We start from the raw sequence: 17,122 nt of genomic DNA on the forward strand, positions 1-17,122 counted from the left end.
CAGAAATTTTGTAATACACTCTTCAGTCAAATTATTTTTTTTACATCAACCTGATTATATAAACAGAGTTCCTGCAGAACACATTTGGCTGACTTTGCACATTCTAGGGGAGACCCTGATTTTAGAGACATTAATTTTATGATGAATTAATACCCTCAGATTCCTCCCTCTATAATGATGAAACATTTTTTCACGTTAATTGATAAACCAGTTCTAAAATGCATATGAATGTGGGCCCAGGTTTGAATAGTAGCCTTGGTAATAAAAAGTGTGAGAAGCATAGGGATAGAGGACTAGATCTATTAGATATCAGGAACATTTCTTGAAGCTCTGCCTTGTAAATAACTTTGCTATAGGTTGCATGATAAGGAATTGCCTAGAAATTGAGTCACCTGTCTTTGAAAACTTAGTATAATTTTTTAAATTTAATAAATGATGAAGATAGAGTTTTAAATCAGTAGGAAAGAGTAGAATATTGGATAAATTCTAGAAGAAAAACTGGCTATTCCTTCACCTGCTATTTCTTCTCCTTGACTATAGCTCTCTCTGTCTCTGCCTTTCTCTTTTCTGATTTAAACTATTTAAACTTTTCTGAGTTATTCTATTTTTCATAACTGTGCAAATATAATATATTTCTTATGTTATCTCCCTACTCCATCTTTACAATCTTTCTCTCTCTTTTTTTGGTACAGGATGTTGCTCTGTCACCCAGGCTGGAGTGCAGCAGTGCAAATACAGTTCACTGCAGCCTCGACCTCCTGGGCTTAGGCAATCCTCCTACCACATTTCTCTGGAGTAGTGGGGACCACAAGCAAGTGCTGCCATACCCAGCTAATTTTTTAAAAAAATATTTGTAGAGTTGGGGTCTCCCTGTTGTTGCCCAGGTTACTGTCAAACTCCTGGGCTTTGGTCATCTTCCTGCCACGGCCTCACAAACAACTGGGATTACAGGTTTGAGCCACCGTGCCTGGCCCATCTTTACAATCTTATTTTCATGTTATAGTACTAATAAAGGATTAAGCAAAGCAGGACATGGGATAAAGTAGAAGATTCTAACAGTGTAACTGTGGTTTGAAGTGAGAACCAGGATTCCAGAATGAATTGCTGGGCTTGTTGCTGAGTGATATTTTAAAAATATCACTGTAACCAGGACTGTGGTCTATGCCAGGTGACTCTTCTGTTTCAGAACACACATCTAAAATCCCATGACAAGAAAACACTTCTCTGTAAATTCCTAGGCAATTGAAGTAACAGTGCTTCCGGGCCTTGACTTTTTTGATGAATCTCTTCAATCCTACATTTTTCTGTGGGATATGAGTAGATATAAAAATAGGCAGGATATCACACACACCAAAAGAAGAACTGAAAATAAAGAATGAAGTGGGAGGTGGTGAATGGGTTGAAGTACAGATGAAACAAAAATGGCACATGATTAGTAACTCTTGAGGTTGAGTGATGGGGTCTATTATACAATTTTATTTGTTTTGTATATGTTTAAATTTTTTTATAATACAACACTTGTATAAAAAGAGAAAGTTGATGTACAATGTTAGCTCTTAAGACATTGGTTGCCTTTATGGGAGAAGGAGGGAGAAAGTGATTGTTGGTGATATAAATGAGGCTGGTTTTACTTCTTGGTTACGTATGTATATTAGTCTTGTAATAATTCATCAAGCTTTACGTGAATGCTTTGTGTGTGTATTTCTGTATGCATGTCATTCATCAATGATAAAATTAAAAATTACATATTTGCAAAGAAATAGGTAAAAATGTTTGGAGACTGTGGAAAGCAGCCAATTGTTTGATGTGGTCCCTTTCTAAAGGGACCTGAGGTGATCAGTTTAAGTTGTCACTCAAGCTTCAGTCTCAATGCTACGTTATCTTAAACAGACCATATCTTCTTTTCAAATAAAATAAAATAAAAAGATAAAAATTCCTTTAATTTCTAGGAACTGTACTTTCTAGAGATTGTAATTTTTAAAGTCATGGCATCTCAAGATCAGTTTCTGCAAGAAAAAAAAATCACATTTCAATTACTCTATACCTCTTTGCATACCTATACATAAAATGTTATTCTTTAATAAGCACTCATCTCATTGCTACCACAGGCCCAAAACAACACATGTTGTCCTTATTGATTAATGCTGCCTCATCCCAGAAATCACTCTTTAGGGCGTAGTGAGTAGGCATTTTCCCCAAATTCTGCAGAGACATATTTCATCACAGTACACAGTGTTCTGTTCCTGAGCACAAAGGGAAAGGAAAGCATCTTCAAATAGAAACCCAGGAGAAGTTAAAACAAACAAACAAAGAACTCTAATTATCAGGGCCATGAAAGTTGTTTTGCAAACTCTTGAGCAAATGCAAACATAAAATTGCATCTTAGCAAATCATACTGATGGGACATTACCAAAACCCTGTGGGGAATGGAGGAGCTATTCTTCAAGTTCATGACCTCTCAGGGAAACCATTTTAAATTCCTGTTAGAAACCAAGGAGGAAACTTTTGTTCCTTCATTTATTTATTGATTTTCCTGAGACCATGTTGAAGACAGCACCTGAAAAGCAGTGGGGAACACTGCCTGCCTTGCCTGCCGAAGATGCTCTTCCTTTGTCTATTAAATGTAGAAGGAAGAGCTGGAAACAACCTCACCTTTAGCCACTGGATGGACTCTTCACTATAGAGACTAGGAGACTGGGCATCACCAAAATTTTCAGGGAACTGATAAATGGTGAGGTTATAATTCGCATTTTTGCATTTTCCGAGAGGATTTCAAGTTGTGTTGTAGTGCTTTAAAGTGTGGGTGTTGTGGTCAGGATACAAATTTTAATGCCATGCACGAGCCTACCTTAATAATTGTAAACTTGGGCAGTTACATAGCCTTTCTGATTCTCTGACTCCTCATATTTAACGAGGACAATAATATTAGCAAGCTCAAAGAATGCCAAAACAAATAAAATAATACATGCAGAGACCATAGAATGGCACTTGACACATAATAGGTACCCAGTAAACAGCAGCTGTTATAACGAAATGCAAGCTGGGATAACAATATGCAAGCTGGTGGTTTTTGGAGGGCCAAAGCACCTAATTACTTCAAGTCTAATAAAATAAAATAATTATCATTTATCCTCTAATGCTGCCACTTTCCTGATGTTTTAAAGAGTAGAATTTCCTGAGGCTGTATAAAGAAAACTGATGTAACATGGATAATTCAAGTACTACTGTATCATTTACAAGCTAAATACTGATTACATTTACTGATATAGAATGATAGTGACTATATTTACTGATATAGAATGAAACATTTACTCTTTCCACAATTATCCCCTAACAAATGGCCCTGAGAAGGACCCCAAGGATGAGAAATCATGACTCAAGCCACAGAGTAAATTCTTCTGATTTTAACCATGGCCTCCTCACTTTTCCCAAGTGCATTTGATGTCATAAGTAGCTTTAAGTTCCTTTCTTAGAATTGTTTAGGAAAATTTAAATGCCTGAAGCTGTGAATTGCTTTAGCGCTAGTTGTCATGGCTTTGTCTCCTCCTTAAAATGAGATAAATCACTAAGAAAACAGAAGGAAAAAAAAAAAAAAAAAAAAGAGCCAGGCACGGTGTCCCATGCCTGTAATCCTAGCATTTGGGAGGCTGAGGCAGGCAAATCACCTGGGGTCAGGAGTTCAAGACCAGCCTGGCCAACATGGCAAACACCCGTCTCTACTAAAAACGTGAAAATTAGCCAGGTGTGGTGGTGGCTGCCTGTAATTTCAGCTACTCGGGAGGATGAGGCAGGAGAAGTGCTTGAACCCAGGAGGGGAGGTGGAGGTCTCAGTAAGACAAGATCCATGCCACTGCACTCCAGCTTGGGCGACAAGAGAGAAATTCTGTCTCAAAAAAAATGGAAAAGAAAAAATAAAAAGGAAGGGTCAGGCATCTAATAGATAGGAGAAAGGACACCAGTGGAAAAGTGGAAAAAGAAAAAGGGTTTTTTTTCCTTCAAATTCCAGAAAGTAATGGTATAAAAGTTGGACCATTTAGGGAAATTAACAGAGCAACACTGAAAAGAGAGGAAATGATCTGAAATTCTGAAAGTTGAAGAGAACATTATTTCCCAGGTTGCCAGGGAAAGGAACATGCTTAGCTAGACAGGCCAGGAATAAACTTTTCATGGTTGAATAATAATCCTGGATCAAAAATGTGGTGGATTTAAGAAACTTAACAGGGAGGATAATTACAAATAGGATTTTAATTTGTTCTTCTTCTTTGTCCTAACAGTATTTATTTGGAAAAAATGTACGCAAATGGGACTAATATGCATTCATACGTCCACATAAACGTCTCTAAAATTTACTGCTTGAACTATAACTACAAAATATTACTTATAATGATAACCTTACCACTAATTCTTCTTATAGTTTTGAATGTTGTATATACTTCATACTTGAAATAGGAATTCTATTATTTCCAGGACAAATAGAATTAGTTTTGTTGGTAAAACTGATGGGAAGGAAATAGTAGGCAACGTGTGTAGAGGGGAATCAGGAGGCCACTTCCTCAGGTCACAGCCCAAGAAATGGCCCAGCAACCACAGTTCATTATGTGAGGGGCCCTGGGGCAGTCTCAGGGGTGACTCCAGCATATTAAGGGTATGGCTATCAAGAAAGGAAAGACCATGGAATGTTCTATGAGAAATATAAACAAAATAAGCCTCTACCTATAGGACAGTATGAATTTCAAATTGATATCAAAATGAATGTCTAAAGGGTGGAGAGGGCAGGGCCCATAATATGACTATTTATGGAAAGTATAGGAAGTTTAAAATTTTTACTATTTGATTCTGTGTTATGTTAACATTAGTTTCACGTGTGCAAATGAATTATCCCCAAGTTCCACCTCCTTTTTGAACTGTTTAGATGATGGAAAATATGGCGGTGTGAGTTTTAAACTTAATGTTTAGTTTTAAATATTCTTACAGTAATACAAGATATACAGAACAAATACAGTCTCTGTCATTTTATGTTTCCTTCTAGATCATAAAATTATATTATAAATATCTATACAAATGGGCAGAGTTATATTTTTTCTGTTTTCTCACTTAAAATATTGTGAAAATGCCTCGACTTCTATGTCCTCATGTCATTAATTAGTATTTTATTTATAGCACCATGTGATATTAATTTGTGATAGTCTAATTTAGATAAATATCTTCCTATGATTGTATATTTTACATGTTTCTCAATTTTCACTATTGTAAATGACATTGCACCATCTTTTATTATAAAACTTTCCCATTTCATTTCACTTTTAGAATATGTTCTTAGAGTTGAGGTTACTAGTATAAAGAAAATAAACATGTTTATAATTCTGAAGCTATTTACTAATATGTTTTCCAAAAGGATGACATGAATTAAGCAGTTTTACTGTAATTTTAGAAGGGATGTAGCTTAAAAATAGTATAGTTTTGAACACATGTATTATACTCTTATGATCGATTCAATTTTCCAGCTCACTTTGTGTATGTAGATGCTGCTTAAAAATAATATTGACATAAAGATTTCATATCTTACTTTTAATTTGTACTTTGCAGAACACATTCAGAATACTATCTATTGGACTCTCATGGGTGAGGAAGCTTCAAATGTTTTATCTATTTTACAGTAGAGGATTCTGAATCATAGTGTTTTGTTCATGGTATGCGACTAGTAGATGAAGCTGGGATTGCTAGCTTTTTGATAGCAGAAATAAAATACTTTTTAAGTAACTTTTCATTAGAAGTAATTTTAGATTAAGAGAAAAGTTGTGAAGATACTATAGAGCGCTTCTGCATACTACTCACTTAGTTTCCCTTAATGTTTTCATCTTACATTACCATGCTACATTTGTGAAGACTATGAAATGAACATTGATATATACTGTTAACTAAACACCAGATTTTATTCATATTTCATTATTTTTTCTCCTGTCTTTTTTCTATTCTAGGATTCAATCTGAAACAACACATCACATTTAGGAGTATTTTAAAATGATTTAAAACCATAAATCTTGTTACCATAAATTATGAAGATGCTATACTTTCTATTGTCAAAGTTTCCACACTAATTTTCGAAATCCCTTTTATCTGAAAGAAGTGGTTGGTTTCTTTATATCTAATGAATATTTTAATTCTAAAGTGTTATTGTTCTTAGAGCAGCCCAGATAAAGGAAGTGGAGAGATTAAGAATCGTTTAATTATTAGATTAACATAGAGCCTTGTCTTTCTTCCCATCTCCAACCCAATTAGGTTTTCTATGTACAATGAAGTTATTTGAAATAGGAGTGGATACTTGACAGAATGGGGGCCACAGTACTTTATTTAGGGATTACTAAAGACATTTAAAAGTGTTGTGCATTTTAAAACACCATGTCTGCACTGAGACCGACCAAATAAGATATTTAACATTTGTAAATTAATAAAAGGATGAGTAAAACCACCTTGGTCTTGGTAAAGCAAAAATTAGGGTAAAAATGTTATTTCTGCTCTGTGTCAATGGCTCTGAGAGCTTGTTCTCACCACTCAGCATGATCTTCTATGCTTCTTACTGCATCAATGCTTTTGTTTGCATTGCTTTATCTTATTCTCACAAGATATGTATGGATAGACATTCTTACCATATCCATGTACTGAAGTGGAAGCTGAGGCTTTGAGAATGTTAAGAATTTGAAGTGACTTATTCTGACATGCCATAGAACGAGTAGGAGAGCTTGGACTTGAACCTAGGTCTATATGAGTCTGGAGCTGAAGTTCTTACTCATTTCACCTCATCCTATTTCCCGCTTTGGCTCTAGGCTAAGATGAGCACTGTTGGATCATTTATTGCCATGCTTTACTTTGCAATAAATGGTTACTGATTTATCTAATAACCTAAGGTTTGTTTCAGCTCATATTTTCTTGGTGATAACTTATAACTGGATATGGAATTCCTAGTGCAGACACTGCTTAGAAATGGAACCTGAAAAATGGAAATGACTGTTTTAAAGTAAGCAAAAGAATGTATATTAACATATACAGTTGTAAATTTATGTTTTCAATGACAACAGAAGCACTCAATAATTTTGCATATGGATGAACCAACTTGTTGATGACTATGCTACTACAAATTGATTTGAAACAAATTTTACTTTGTCCTAATTGCAGATTCCACATGATCCCTGTCGGAGCTTTCATCTTTTCCTTGGAAAACATGCAAAACCAAAGCTTTGTAACTGAGTTTGTCCTCCTGGGACTTTCACAGAATCCAAATGTTCAGGAAATAGTATTTGCTGTATTTTTGTTTGTCTACATTGCAACTGTTGGGGGCAACATGCTAATTGTAGTAACCATACTCAGCAGCCCTGCTCTTCTGGGGTCCCCTATGTACTTCTTCTTGGGCTTCCTGTCCTTCCTGGATGTGTGCTTCTCCTCTGTCATCACCCCAAAGATGATTGTGGACTCCTTCTATGTGACGAAAACCATCTCTTTTGAAGGCTGCATGATGCAGCTCTTTGCTGAACACTTCTTTGCTGGGGTGGAGGTGATTGTCCTCACAGTCATGGCCTATGATCGTTATGTGGCCATTTGCAAGCCCTTGCGTTACTCTTCTATCATGAACCGGAGGTTCTGTGGCATTCTGATGGGGATAGCCTGGACAGGGGGCCTCTTGCATTCCATGATACAAATTCTTTTTACTGTCCAGCTTCCCTTTTGTGGCCCCAATGTCATCGATCATTTTATGTGTGACTTGTACCCATTACTGGAGCTTGCCTGCACTGATATTCACATCTTTGGCCTCTTGGTGGTCATCAACAGTGGGTTTATCTGCATCATAAACTTCTCCTTGTTGCTTGTCTCCTATGCTGTCATCTTGCTCTCTCTGAGAACCCACGGTTCTGAAGGGCGTTGGAAAGCTCTCTCCACCTGTGGATCTCACATTGCTGTTGTGATTTTGTTCTTCGTCCCATGCATATTTGTATATGCACGACCTCCATCTGCTTTTTCCGTTGACAAAATGGTGGCAATATTTTACACCATCTTAACTCCCTTGCTCAATCCTCTGATTTACACTTTCAGGAATAAGGAAGTAAATCAGGCCATGAGGAGAATATGGAATAGATTGATGGTGGTTTCTGATAAGAAATAAAATGTTAAACTTAAAAAAATCCAAAGTTATGAGTAAAAAAGGTCAAAATGATCTTAAGTAAAAACTTAACGAGATATACCTTTCATGGCAAGATATAAAGTAATGCTAGAAAAAAAGCATTAATGTGGGATCAGAAAAATTATGTTTCCACCCTCAGGTCATTCATCAACTCTGAGCTGGCAACTCAGTATTCTCATGTTCAAACTGAAGAGAGTTGAATTTTATGCATAGTTGGGATTTAATAATAAAAAAAGAATGACACGAAAAATTATTTGTTAGACTGCTGGGAATTCACTTCCTGATTTAGAAAAAAACCTTTGTGGAGGAAAGACACACATATCCTACAGAATAGGAAGAGAAATTTACTCAAACTTACATTTCAAGTAAGAACTTTATATTTAGGACATTGTTGTCAGTGATTCTAATGAAACAAACAAACAAAAAAAATTCAGGACTCAAGAAGGGCGCAGACCAGAGCATTTGCAGAACCTCAAATGTGGATTTTTCTGTATTATATGATTCCATCATTTAACAGGGGTTTATTACCATCTCCTTCAGGTCACTTGGTGAATTTCTTTTTTTTTTATTATTATTATACTTTAAATTCTAGGGTACATGTGCACAACGTGCAGGCTTGTTATATATGTATACATGTGCCATGTTGGTGTGCTGCACGCATTAACTCGTCATTTACATTAGGTATATCTCCTAATGCTATCCATCCCCCTTACCCCCTCCCCACATTAGGACCCGGTGTGTGATGTTCCCCTTCCTGTGTCCAAGTGATCTTATTGTTCAATTTCCACCTATGAGTGAGAACATGCGGTATTTGGTTTTCTGTTCTTGCGATAGTTTGCTGAGAATGATGGTTGGTCTAAAACACCAAAAGCAACGGCAATAAAAGCCAAAATTGACAAATGGGATCTAATTAAACTAAAGAGCTTCTGCACAGCAAAAGAAACTGCCATCAGAGTGAACAGGCAACCTATAGAATGGGAGAAAATTTTTGCAATCTACTCATCTGACAAAGGGCTAATATCCAGAACCTATAAAGAACTCAATCAAATTTACAAGAAAAAAACAAACAACCCCATCAAAAAGGGGCAAAGGATATGAACAGACACTTCTCAAAAGAAGACATTCATACAGCCAACAGACACATGAAAAAATGCTCATCATCACTCGCCATCAGAGAAATGCAAATCAAAACCACAATGAGATACCATCTCACATCAGTTAGAATGGCAATCATTAAAAAATCAGGAAACAACAGGTCCTGGAGAGTATGTGGAGAAATAGGAACACTTTTACACTGTTGGTGGGACTGTAAACTAGTTCAACCATTGTGGAAGACAGTGTGGCAATTCCTCAAGGATCTAGAACTAGAAATACCATTTGACCCAGCCATCCCATTACTGGGTATATACCCAAAGGATTATAAGTCATGCTGCTATAAAAACACATGCACACGTATGTTTATTGCAGCACTATTCACAATAGCAAAGACTTGGAATCAACCCAAATGTCCATCAGTGACAGACTGGATTAAGAAAATGTGACACATATACACCATGGAATACTATACAGTCATAAAAAAGGATGAGGTTGTGTCCTTTGCAGGGACATGGATGCAGCTGGAAACCATCATTCTCAGCAAACTTTGGCAAGAACAGAAAACCAAACACCACATGTTCTCGATCATAGGTGGGAATTGAACAATGAGATCACTTGGACGTGGGAAGGGGAACATCACATACCGGGGCCTATTATGGGGAGGGGGGAGGGGAGAGGGATGGCATTGGGAGTTATAACGGATGTAAATGACGAGTTGATGGGTGCTGACCAGTTGATGGGTGCAGCACACCAACATGGCACATGTATACATATGTAACAAACCTGCACGTTGTGCACATGTACCCTAGAACTTAAAGTATAATTAAAAAAAAAAAAGAAAAAGAAAATGCAAAAATCACCCGTCTTCTGTGTCGCTCACGCTGGGAGCTGGAGGCTTGAGCTGTTCCTATTCGGCCATCTTGGGCGTGCCCTTCATATGTATCCCGCTTATCTTATTTGTCTTTGGTTACCTGTGCTTTTGTTGTTGTATCTATGAAATCATTGCCAAGACCAATGTGATGAATCTTTTCCTGTATTTTTTTTTTCTACTAAAAGTTTTACAGTTCTAGGTCTTTGTCTTTAAATCTCTAATTAAATTTGAATTGATTTTTAAACTATGCTGTACAATGAGTCTGTTTTTGTCATTTGGCTTATGGATATCCAGTTTTCCCAGTAACATTGTTTAAATGACTATCTTTTCCTTAGGGTGTATTTTTGTCATTCTTGTTGAAGATGAGTTGACCATATCTGCCTGGATTTATTTGCAGAGTCTCTATTCTGTTCCATTGGACTATATGTCTGGGTTTATGCTAGGGTCATACTGCTAAAATTAGTATAAGTTTTGTAAAATATTTTGAAGTCAGGAACTGTGGTATCTGCAGCTTTGTTCTTTCTATAGATTGTTCTCATTATTCTGGGTTCTTACGAGGTCTGCATGGATTTTAGAATATTTTCCTTCGTTTCTGTATAAAAAGCCACTGAAATTTTGATAGGGATTGGATTGAATCTGTTGGTCGCTTTGTTGTATGAACTGTTAACAATGTCAGGTCTTCCAATCTATGAACATAGGGTACCTTTTCATTTATTTATGTCTTCTTTAATTTTGTTCATCTATAATTTGTAGCTTTATAGCACAAGTCTTTCATCTCTTTGGTTAAGTTTATATCTACAAATTTTATTCTTGGCTGAGAATGGTGGTGCATTCCTGTAATCCTAGCACTTTGGGAGACTGAGGCGGGGTGATTCTTTAACCTCAGGAATTTGAGGCAAGCCTGGGCAATGTAGTGAGACCTTGTTTCTACAAAAAAAAAAAAAAAAAAAAAAAAAAGGCTGGGTAGGGGGTGCATGCCAGTAGTCCCAGCTATGTGGGAGGCTGAGGCTGGAGGATGGCTTGAATCCAGGAGATTGAGGCTGCCATGAGCCGTGATTGCACCACTGCACTCCAGTCTAGGCAACAGAGTGACACCTGTCTTACAAAAATAAAATAAAATAAAATAAAATAAAATAAAATAAAATAAAATAATTTTATTATTTTTGATGCTATCCTAAATGGGATTATTTTCTTAATATCCTTAATATCCTTTTCAGTGACATTGTCATTAGTGTATAGAAATTCAACTAATTTTTGTATTTGATTTGTGTTCTGCAACTTTGCTGTATTTTTTGAGGTCTAACATGTTTGTATTTGTTTTTGTATTTTGTAATGTCATCTTTAAACAGGGATAATTGTGCTTCTTCTTTCCCATTTGCATGTCTTTTATTTCTTTATCTTGCCTAATTGCTCTGGCTAGTACTTTCAGTACTAATTTAAATATAAAAATAAATTTTGAGAATGGACATTCTTGTCTTGTTTCAATGGATCTGGTCATTTTTAAATATGAGGTACTGTTATTTTATGTCAGACTCTCTCCTTTCAGAACATTTCATAATTGATTTTTAAAATTATTTTCATTTAGTTTTTTCAATATTCAATATTATCGAAATTATTTATCTTTATTTTTATTTTTTGAGACAGGGCTGGAGTCTAGGTCGGAGTGCAGTGGTGCTATCGTAGCTCACTGCAGCCTCGAACTCCTGGACTCAGTGATATTTCTACCTCATCCTACAGAGTAGCTGGGACTACAGGTATGAATTACCACACCTGGCTAACAATTTCTTTATGTATTTATATGCTCTGCTGTTGGGTGCAGATATAGTTAATTGTTACGTCTCTTGGTGAATTAATCCTTTGATCATTATATTAATAGAATTATCTTCTTTGTGTCTTTTCACAGTTTTTGACTAAAAGTTTATTTTGAGATATAAATATAGCTACCTCTGCTTTCTTTTGTTTTCCATTTGCATGGAATATTTTCTTCCATTCCTTCACTTTTAATCTATGTGTGTTCTTACTAGTAAAATGAGCCTCTTATAGGAAGCATATAGTTGTATCTTGTTTTTTAATCCAATCAGTTGCTGTAAATGTTATACTGGAGAATATAACTCATTTATATTTAAGGTAATTATCAATGGGTAAGAACTTACTACTCCCATTTATAATTTGTTTTCTGATTTTTTTTTTCAGATCTTTTGATTCTTTCTCTCTTGTTGTCTTCTTTTGTAGTTTGAAGGTTTTATGTGGTGGTGTGCTTTGAATTCTTTCTTTTCATGTTATGTGCAAATAATACAGGTTTTTGTTTTGTGGTTACGATGGGGCTTACATAAAATATCTTACCCTTATAACAGGATACTTTGCGCTGATAACAACTTGCCGCCTTTCATTGCATGCAAAAACTCTATACTTTTATCCCATTCACCTTTTATGATTTTGATGTCAACATTTACATTTGTTTTTGTAATTTTTATGCCTTACCAATTTATTGTAGCTACAGTTGTTTTCAATAGTTTTGTCTTTTAAACCTCAATTGGGGATAAAATTTCTTTACACACTAACCTTACAGTATTAGAGAATTCTGAGTATGAATTACTTATGCCATTGACATTTTTTTAGTTTCATATGTGTCATGTTATTAATTATCAGTCTTACAGTAATTCCTCTGAAGACCTCCTGGTGATGAACTTCCTTAACTTTTCTTTCTCTGGGAAAGTTTTTATTTCTCCTTTTGTTTCTGAAGAACAGCTTTGCCAGGTAAAGTATTCTTATTTGACAGTTTGTTTGTTTGTTTTCAGCACGTTGAATATATAATCCCAATTTCTTCTTGCCTAAAGAGTTTCTGCTGAAAAATCTTCTGAAAGCTGTATTTGGGTTTCTTTGAATGTGAATTTCTAAAAATTTTTTAAATTCTTGCTGTTTTCAGTATTCTTTTTCTTTGATAATTTGATAATGATTGTCTTGGTGAATTCCTCTCTCAGTTGAATTTGATTGGTGACCTCTAATCTTCCTGCACCTGGATGATGTTGGCTTTCCCCAGATTTGCAAAGTTTTAGCTATTATTTTCTTGAATACGTTTTCTGGATCTTTTGCTCTCTTTTCTTCATAAACTTCTTAAAATATAAATGATAGTTTGTCAGATGATGTCCCATGATTCCTGTAGGCCTCCTTTTTTGTTTTTCATTCTTTTTTATTTTTGTTCTTCTAATTAGATTGTTTCAGATGTCTTATCTTTGAGCTCACTGATTTTTTTCTTTTTTTTTTCAAGACAGCTTTTGTAGCTTTCTATTGAATTTTTAAATGTAGTTATTCTTTATCTCTAAGATTTTGAGTTTCCTTTTAAATTGTTTCTATTTCTTTGTAAAATCTTTCATTTTATTCATTGTTTTCCAAATTTTATTTAATTTTGTATTTATGTTTTCTTAAAGTTCTCTGAACTTCTTTAAAAGGATTATTTTGAATTCTTTTGTCAGTTGTTTCACAGATCTCCACTTCTTCTGAGTCTATTATTGGAGCTTTATTAGTTCCTTTTGTGGTGTCATGTTTACAGGTAAACATGATCTTTTCATAATCTTTGTGTACTTAGATTGATGCCAGTGCATTTGAGAAGATAACCACCTCTTCTAGCTTTTGAAGCTGTTCTTTGGCAGTGATAAACCTTTATTACTAGTCTAGTCTGTGTTTCTGGATGAGCTGGCTGGTTGCAACTCCAAACAGGCAGACCATGGTGTTGGGTTATCTAGTGCTGCTGGATAATGTTTTGTGCTCTGAGGTTAAATGATACTGATGGCTATGCTCCATGGACTGATGAGATCACTCTGACATCAAGTGGAGCTGATGATTGGCACTACAAACATCTCTGATTAGGCAAGGTGACAGGTTGTCTTTCCTAGATGCACCATGGTTGTTTGGAATCTGTAGTTTTGCAGAGTTGTGTGCTGGAATCTGAAACTGGGTGAGGTCGATGGGCTTCCTGCTAGGCTACACAAGTATGGCAGGGCCTAAAATTATGCTTGATATGTTTTGACTTGGGCTTGACTCTCAGCCTGGGGTAGTCTTAAGCAGAGTACTGAGGCTTGGTCAAGTCATGATGCAGCTGCTGGCGTTGAATGGGGGCAGACGCTCCCTCCATGGATAACACTGACTTGCAGTTGGCTCCTGGGCTGAGGAAGATGTGAAAATGTGGCTTTCCTCAGTTCTCTGGTCCAAAAGGCTTTCTCAGACTCACTCTCAAGGTCTGGGATATTCGTGATAGTATTTTTTTGCCTCTGGATAGTTGCTGGTTGAATTTCTGTCATCGTCAGGGGAGTGAAAATGGGGAACTCCTATTATGCCGTGCTGCTAACATTACTTTCTGTGACCAACCTCTTTGTCTTTTTATTCTAACATTTTATATACAATGTGTCTTTATGGCAATCTTTTTAGGTTCAATGTATTTGGAAAACTTTAAGCTTCTTCAATGTCAATTTTCATTTCCTCTTCTATGCAATGTATAAGAGTTTCTGTTGTCCCACATCCTTGTCAACATGTGGTGGTGTTATTATTTTGAATTTTGGCCATTCTAATAGGGGTATAGTTGTATCTCATTGTTTTAATTTGCAATTCCTTAATAACAGATACTGTTGAGCATGCTTTTTAATGCTTATTTACCCATGTATATTCCCCACTAATTTTACTTTGTTTTTACAACCCTGCCTCTCAACGGTGTCTTCTGAAAGTGTGTGTACAAAGCATGGTAGAAAATAGATGGGAAGGCAAGGGAAAAGAAGGTTAAAGAGGAAGGAAAATTTCACTAAGTATTCAGTAGTCCAATCAATTAACCAAAATTGTTCTTGTGGGACCTCAATATAAGTAGATTTTCAATTATATGTCTCTTCCACCTTGTGTCAGCATTGAGGTGAAATGAAGAATAGAGAAGGATGCAGAAGAGTGAAAAGTAGAATACACTATTCCAGGTCATGTGCTATTAACTATGTGTAAATGATAATCTAGAGTTTGTTCACCTCTTATCTCTGCTATTTTAAACCTTAGTTACATGCCAGACACCAACTTAAATTGATGTCCCTTTGCCCCACTTTATGATTATCTCTTATACGCTCACATCAGAAGGATGCTCCTCTCTTTCCTTTACATACGGACTATTTAAAGTTGATGATGCAAATGTGCAGATACGGGAGCATGTTCCATAAAGACTCCCTCTTTTTATTTTAAAGTGATACCAATGCATTTAAAATTCTCTTAGGTTTTTATTTAATCCTATTAAAACAAAACTTGACTGTGTTATTTTGAGTTAAACTTTATTTCCAATTATAAATTACATTCTTTGAAAACAAAAGAAAAACATTGTTAATAAATATGGGTGGTTTATATTAATAAAAAACATAGATTTAAATTAATTTTTTGAAAAATCTATTTTATTATGAAAGCTCATATTAAATTTGTTATTTTAAGTTCTTTATGAATATTATTTTCTTTAATTCTGATGACAAGCCAATAAAATAGAAACTATTTTAACTTTTGATTTACAGATAAAAATTAGGCCTAAGATTTCACATATTTTTCTTAAAGTTACAAGGCTTTAAATTGGCAAAGCCAGGATTTGGATTTATGTAGTGTGATTCTAGGGTGCATACTACTCTATTCATCATATTCCACCACCCATCTTAAAGTTAAAAAAAGTTCAGTTCATAATCACTGCATCAACTTCCTAATACTTTTTATATTTTTGGCCATTTGAAAAGATGTTTCAATTAAGATTTTTTACTAACATAAACTGAGTTAAAACCTTAATGCTGTTACTTCTTAGCAAGACAATCTCAAGGTACTAATTTGTTCAGTTCTCTAAACTTTAGATTTTTCACTTCAAAATTTAATTTTTCAATATAAATAACAAACTTGGTATTATTTTAGTGAGACACAAGTATAATAAAAACAAAGAGTTTGGACACATTTAGACACTGCTTGTTCCTGAAATGAAGAGATAATCAGAATTTACACTTTTTCTTTTAGGTCAATCACTTTTGAGGGAGGATGGTCATTCCAAAATTACCCATCGAATGGATATGGTGTTGAAGAACTTTTAAAATATTTTATCTTTATTTTCCATTTTGATTTGCCTAATGGTACTTCTACAATACACAAAACATTTCAATATTCTTCCCCTGTATAGCTTCTTCTTATTCTATTTTCCAATCCTTATTTATTTATTTATTTATATTTTAATTTATCCTTTTCTTTTTTTTTCCTGTGCCTGTGCTTACCCATATACCTTTTTTCTAAACTTTTAATGTTCAATTATTTATCTGCAATGCAAATCAACATTAAGGCCTTTATAGGGTATGTGTGTGCATATGTGTGTTCGTGTATGTACGTGTGTTGTTGTGAAGGATATTAGATAAGTTAATAATGGAATCATTAAGTTTCCACTGTCTACTAAATATATGGCCTTCCTTGTGTATGATATGTCAACTTTGGGACACTAGTGCGAACACTGGAAACATTACATCACAGAAAACGAAGTGAATTGAGCTCATAAAACACTCACGTTATTTAACTGAATTTATTTTATTTATTTATTTATTTATTTATTTATTTGAGACAGTGTCTTGCTCTGTCACACAGGCTGGAGTGCAGTGGTGCGACCTCGGCTCACTGCAAGCTCCGCCTCCTGGGTTCACGCCATTCTCCTGCCTTAGCTGGGACTACAGACGCCGGCCACCAGGCCCGGCTAATTTTTTTTTTTTTTTGTATTTTTAGTAGAGACGGGGTTTCACCGTCTTAGCCAGGATGGTCTCGACCTCCTGACCTCGTGATCCGCCCGCCTCGGCCTCCCAAAGTGCTGGGATTACAAGCGTGAGCCACCGCGCCCGGCCAATTGAATTTATTTTAAATTTATCTTTGACAGGAGAACATGATTTCAATTGGTAATATTTTTCATTAAATAATGATAAATAAGGTTAAAAATGAAGTGGAATCTGGTAACA

General features: G+C 35.4%; 1 protein-coding gene across 1 annotated transcript; it reads left to right on the forward strand.

Annotated features, from left to right (window-relative positions):
* The first annotated feature begins 5,347 nt into the window (after positions 1 to 5,347).
* LOC101008450 (olfactory receptor 4C15) lies at positions 5,348 to 8,800 on the forward strand. Its single transcript, XM_021926927.2, has one exon. The coding sequence runs from the start codon at positions 7,118 to 7,120 to the stop codon at positions 8,153 to 8,155; it is 1,038 nt and encodes a 345-aa protein (XP_021782619.1). The 5' UTR covers positions 5,348 to 7,117; the 3' UTR covers positions 8,156 to 8,800.
* Positions 8,801 to 17,122: the final 8,322 nt, after the last annotated feature.

Source organism: Papio anubis, chromosome 12, assembly GCF_008728515.1.
Source record: "Papio anubis isolate 15944 chromosome 12, Panubis1.0, whole genome shotgun sequence".
Taxonomy (NCBI): domain Eukaryota; kingdom Metazoa; phylum Chordata; class Mammalia; order Primates; family Cercopithecidae; genus Papio; species Papio anubis.